This window comes from Oncorhynchus nerka, linkage group LG7, assembly GCF_034236695.1.
Source record: "Oncorhynchus nerka isolate Pitt River linkage group LG7, Oner_Uvic_2.0, whole genome shotgun sequence".
NCBI lineage: Eukaryota > Metazoa > Chordata > Actinopteri > Salmoniformes > Salmonidae > Oncorhynchus > Oncorhynchus nerka.
Window position 1 is genome coordinate 23,404,107 of NC_088402.1, and position 5,806 is coordinate 23,409,912.

Genomic DNA, 5,806 nt, shown 5'->3' on the forward strand with positions numbered 1-5,806 from the left:
TTTTGTTTTGCGTTCCGTCAAGACGTTTGGGTGTTGCAGCAACATCCCAGACTATTATTATGCAAATGACAGGCGCACGAGCTTCTATATTTTTTCCAGCCTTTTTCAGCTGAACTCAGCAGTTCCAGGGAATATTCCGTGCGAGGAGCAAGCAGAATAGACTGTTCTCTCTTGTCTTTTTTCTACCGTTCCATAAACAAGCCAGGCCACCCCCTCATGACTATCCTCAGGGTACGGTGGAGTTTGTTAACCGCAAAACAAGGTGATTTTATGCCCTGTTTCCGCGGTGTTGTGGATAGCGGCTTTGTTGTTTATAGTCCTCTCTATATGGTGTGCTAGACAGGGTCAGGAGTGAATCTGCAGTAGTTATGAACTGCTATCATCAGCATGAAAAGCATAGGCTATATCCCCGAGGCTAAGAAATAATACAATAAAAACAATAACCTTCACACATAAAATAGACAGATTGTGCTTATTTCATTCTGACGAAAGTAAACCTATATTTACAGTATGCCTATTTCTGTCGAAGGTAAGCATAGCCTACAGTATAGGCAATAGTGGTAACCGAATATGTGCGTAGCCTATGCTTATTATTCAAGTCGTATGAAAACTTGTATATCATATCCGGACTGCAGTGCACAGTGTAAGCGGGGGACTAGCTGGGCACTGATACAAACACAAAGGCATCCTGCTGCAGTAAAAAAACAAAAAAGAACACCATGTCAAACAACCAAGGATACTATTGCTCCTGGATCCCCGTTAATTGCGCACATATGGCTCCTACAGGAATCATTGAGGAAAAGGACCTTCTGGTACACAGCTCCTGTGATTTGCATAAAAAGAACACTATTGGTTTACAGGGTGTGATGTAAAAGAGTAACCTGCAAGCCTCCAGCCACATCCAGTCTTTGGTCGTGTGGTTAGCGTCAGCGTTGGTTTGAAAACATTAAGCGCGTGGGTAGATTTTGTAAAAGTGGTAGAAGATGCAGTCTTTTCTTTTTCAAACATCGAACTCCAAAGCTTATATATACTTGGCAAATAAAAATTAATTTACGATAACTTACTGTCCCCTAAAAAAGGAGCCTAGAAAATAGAAAATATAGCAAAAAATATAGCACAAATGAAATCCTACAATAACACACAAAAATATCCTATAGCCTACTATTATTCTATATCATTATCAGTATATTTCTGGTGTACATACGCATAGATTGAATTTGGATTACTGTTACAGTGATATTTGGGTTGTTGACTGGATTCATTCTAACATTAGGGATTTCTTCTTTCTTGTTTTGTATTGTTATTCATGTTGTTGTTTGCCATTTCTACTGTACTGTTAAGAAACGTAACCAAGTATTTCCCTGCACCCTCTATAACATCTACTGTGTTTGCGACCAATAAACTTTCATCTGATTTCGATTTGATTTCCTTGTCATAGTTTAGCATTTACTGTGATGATTTACAAAAAAAAGTATAATAGTCACCATCATGATAAAACATGACAATTTGTTATACACGAAAAAAAAAAAGAAATCGTGGACGACTCACCAAATCAATAAATCATCCTAGTCCAATGTTGGTCCCGGGAGATTTTTTTTGTTAGCGGATTAAATTAGGCACTTCCATCTCCATCTCCCACCTGATCGCAGCCATATAAATCCCAACAGCTGATCAACAGACTTCAGAAAGCCCAAGACCTTCACAGAGTGCAGGACAGAGAAAGAGAGAAAGGGGAGAGAGCCGGAGCTAATGCTGAGACAAAGCGTTTTCATCTATGTGGCTTTTTTGTGATTATTTATACAATGAGTGGCAAATATTAACTTGGGGGCTGTGATATACTCTCTGAAGTTCAAAACGAGCCAAATCCTGGAAGCAGTTACCAGCCTATTTTCTACGGTCAAACTGTAAGAAGACTGGGGACAGCTGCACGAGGAAGGAAGAAAGAGAGAAGAGCGAAAGAACGGATCTCTTGCTGCGGGTGTGCTGTCCAGTGCTGAAGCCTGCCTGCCTGCCTATACAGGCGCGCAGCACTGAAAGGGAGCTATCCAGTGCTGAAGTTGCATTTCTGACCAGCGGAACAAGGCGCTGCCGCACGAAAATCAGCAGCTCAACAAGGAGTAGCAGCGTGAGGGTTCGGAAGGGGTCTCACTCAGGCTTTTCCCCCTGTGCTGGCATCTGATCACACACAAATTGACGAACCGAAGAAGCGATTCCGCCCGTCTATACAGCCCCTTTTCCTTAGCCCTGCATGAGGAGTGATAGACTTAACCACCGGACGTGTGTTATTTTGTTCAAAGTGGAAAAATGCCAAGATCTTTTCTGGTCAAAAAGGTTAAGCTCGATGGTTTCTCATCTGCTGATCTGGAGAACCATTATGGTAGAGTGAGGTCCGACCTCAGCCTCCGCTTTCATGAAAAAGGTAAACCTGTTATTACCTGTAACTTTAAGTTAATAGGCTACACTGTCTTTTATCTGCATAGACAATGTTTTATCATATTTTGTTTGGTCTTATATGTGTATAGCCTATTAAGCGTTGACTGTAGCCTGTGTGCGTGCAGATAGCTTGTTGCACATCGAGCTTCGCTGACCCGCGGTCACATTGTATCCAACACAGTCACGTGTTGTATTTTTGTCGACTCTGCACATTTTCCGAGGCAGTGATATTTCAAGTGCTCTACAGCGGAGCACACAAGGTTAAAACCCAATTGAGCTGCATCAACCCACAAGTGTACAACATTTGCAAGACACCGTAGATTAGAATACTGAGTTATAATGTATCCCTTTTGGATAATTAGTACAAGCCCACTACCATAGCCACACACGGAGAAAATACATACAAAAGGGAGGGAGAGAGAGTGTGTAGGTCTTTTAAACGAACGATCATGTTCTAACACATTATTTACGCTCTTTAAAACATACAGTGAGCGTACTCGCATACTTGAATAACCAGACTGTATTTTGTCCAGAAGTACATTTGATAGATTATTCATGCGTGTTCCTATCTCTTGGTCATGGAGTAACCTATAGCCCTGGATGTACGTGCAGGCTATGTATACGTTCGGTGGTGCACATCGACCTATATTCTGAGATCTTTGTCAGAACGGCAAATGCAATAATAGGCTGACTGAAGTGATATTATTCCCCTCCCGCCTTTGTCGTTAAATGGGTTAGCACACTAATTGAAATAGAGAGATATTGATTTTTTGGGGGGTGGAGTGATGTAGAAAAAGACCTTCAAAATAAGTCAATGTCTTTCAACCCACCTCTGTTGGAACTGTAAATTACTGAAATAATAGGCTGCAGAGCTAACGCGCTGTGAGTCAGAAATTAAGCCCTACAACTTGGCAGAATGGCACTGTTGCATCAATTAACATGAATAAAGCGCCCAGAATCCACCCAATGTGTAATCAGTAGGCCTCATCACACAAATAATTAAATCCGTTTTTTGTTCTTTTCAATGCTATAGGGTACCTCAGTGACTACATGACCCCGTCTGTCTATGACGGTGAAAGTGACAATGGCATTAAAGTCCCCTCTCCCAGCCCCATCTACGATGGCATCCACAGCGAATGCATCCACAGCGACTACGGAGCACCGGACTCGGACCAGCCTGACAGTCCCCAGTCCGAGATCTCCTCCGGTTACATCAACGGAGACACCGCCGTAAGCGAGGGCTACACCGTAGACGCCTTCTTCATCACTGACGGAAGGTCGAGGAGAAAAGCCATCAGCAGCCCCAGGACCATACAGCGTCACACGTGCAACGAGTGTGGAAAAACGTATGCCACGTCCTCCAACTTGAGCCGGCACAAGCAGACCCACCGTAGCCTAGAGAGCAAGATGGCCAAGAAGTGCCCCACCTGTGGGAAGGTGTACGTGTCCATGCCTGCCATGGCCATGCATCTGCTCACCCACGACCTCAAGCACAAGTGTGACATATGTAGCAAGGCCTTCAGTAGACCTTGGCTGCTGCAGGGACACATGCGGTCACACACCGGCGAGAAGCCCTTTGGATGCGCACACTGCGGAAAGGCGTTCGCCGACCGCTCCAACCTCCGCGCTCACATGCAGACGCACTCTGCTTTCAAGCACTACAAGTGCAAGAGATGCGACAAGACCTTTGCTTTAAAGTCCTACCTGAACAAGCACTATGAGTCCGCCTGCTTTAAGGGAGAGTTCTCACCTATGAGCTCCATTGACGACTGACTTGTATAGTATCCATGAACACATGATGAAACTTCTTCCAACGGCATCCCTATACTATTTCCTAGACAACCTGTTCCATGGTGACAGCACAGGTTTTATCCACTACTGCAGCAAACAGCATCACTAAGGACATGTTGGATTACGCATGTAGCTTGCCCAAACTTTTTTCCATGGGCTATCCACCCTTGATCGTTATAACAACAACAACTTATTCAACTATTATGAGTCGAAATTTAATGTGTTTGCCAAACTCGCAGAACATTGAAAATGTCTTAATTTAAAAGGTCAAACCTTTTTAAAGTATTGGGCAATATTGTATTGCTGCCAATGGCCACAAAAGTGTTCAGTAGTGAGGTAAACCTATTTATCAATTCACTTATTTCTCTATTTACCTATTACTTTATTTATTTTTTACTTATATTTTGTGTAGAATCTTCATTTGCACTTTAATTTAGTATTGTTTTGCAAGCCTTCGTCATGAATATGCCAAAGCATTTGCCACTTTCTAAATATCCTCTTATTTTTGTTTGCCACTTTATAAACATATTGCATGCAAAAAACGATGATAATGAAATCTATGCCAATTTTATGAAGTTTAGGATTTTCGCCAAAATCTAGATGTAATCTGTCGGTAATATTTCTCGGGAGTCTCACCATAAAGAACTATAGAGCAATAATGCATGGTATTTGTAAAACATAAATGAGTAATAACTATGACATTTTCAACACACATCATCCTTTTATCCAGTCCTCTAGTAGTCATACAAACATGGAATAGGCCTATCAGGGAAACGCCAGTGAGTGTAGTATTGAATGGATAAGCCCATGGGGTGGGATAGGGAGAGGTCCTTTTGTAAATGGTTATGCACTGCCTGCCTCGTATTTATCTTAGTCTTAGAACGTAGACTTCTGGTGCTGATCTAAAAATAGTTCCAAGCAATCCAGAACATCTCACCACCAAGTCTGTGGAACGAACGCCAGAGGCCCAAACGACGGCGACGCTTCCCCATATCACATCTCTCACAGGTGGACAAGTAAGTTTAGGGGTCACTTACAAGATAACTTTCACTGCATCAGGGCTCAGAATGATCAACACAATAAGATGACCGTACTCTAGCCACGACAAAGTCCATTCATCTTATTAAAGCACTTCCTTATACTATGAACAATTCAACTTTTTAAAGATAGTAGCACAACAAGTAGATTCAGGTAGAAAGGCCTTGTATTAGCTATAGGCTAACCTCTGTTTTTGTACTATGCCGATCAAAGGGAAATAACTGTTTATTGCAAGACACCTTGTACATAACCCTTTGATGAGTATGATATTTCTACAATCTGTAAAGAATCAAATGAATCTTATTTCTGGAGTTCTTTTCCCTGGGATTTTTCTGCCCAGTATTTGAACGATGTAAAGCACAATGGCACCGGGCATTTTGTCTCACTTCATAATAAAGAATGAATAAAGATCTAACACGATGTGGTTCATGTTTGTCTAAACCATTTAGAGAAATCAGATACGTAGAAATTTAGGCTGTTGTTCATTCCTGAAGTGTTTGTCTGTGTTGTGCACTAATTCAGTGTTGGATTGTGTGCAAGGTTT

The 5,806-nt window shown here is 42.0% G+C and overlaps 1 protein-coding gene across 1 annotated transcript; it reads left to right on the plus strand.

Annotated features, from left to right (window-relative positions):
* The first annotated feature begins 1,702 nt into the window (after positions 1-1,702).
* Positions 1,703-5,682, plus strand: LOC115132698 (transcriptional repressor scratch 1-like). Its single transcript, XM_029665419.2, has 2 exons — positions 1,703-2,419; positions 3,467-5,682. The coding sequence occupies exons 1-2, from the start codon at positions 2,305-2,307 to the stop codon at positions 4,204-4,206; spliced, it is 855 nt and encodes a 284-aa protein (XP_029521279.2). The 5' UTR covers positions 1,703-2,304; the 3' UTR covers positions 4,207-5,682.
* The last annotated feature ends 124 nt before the right edge of the window (positions 5,683-5,806 follow it).

Coding starts and splice junctions, on each gene's coding strand:
- LOC115132698 (XM_029665419.2), top strand. CDS start 2,305: ATGCCAAGATCTTTTCTGGTCAAAAAGGTTAAGCTCGATGGTTTCTCA. Junction 2,420..3,466: donor CCTCCGCTTTCATGAAAAAG/GTAAACCTGTTA, acceptor TCAATGCTATAG/GGTACCTCAGTGACTACATG.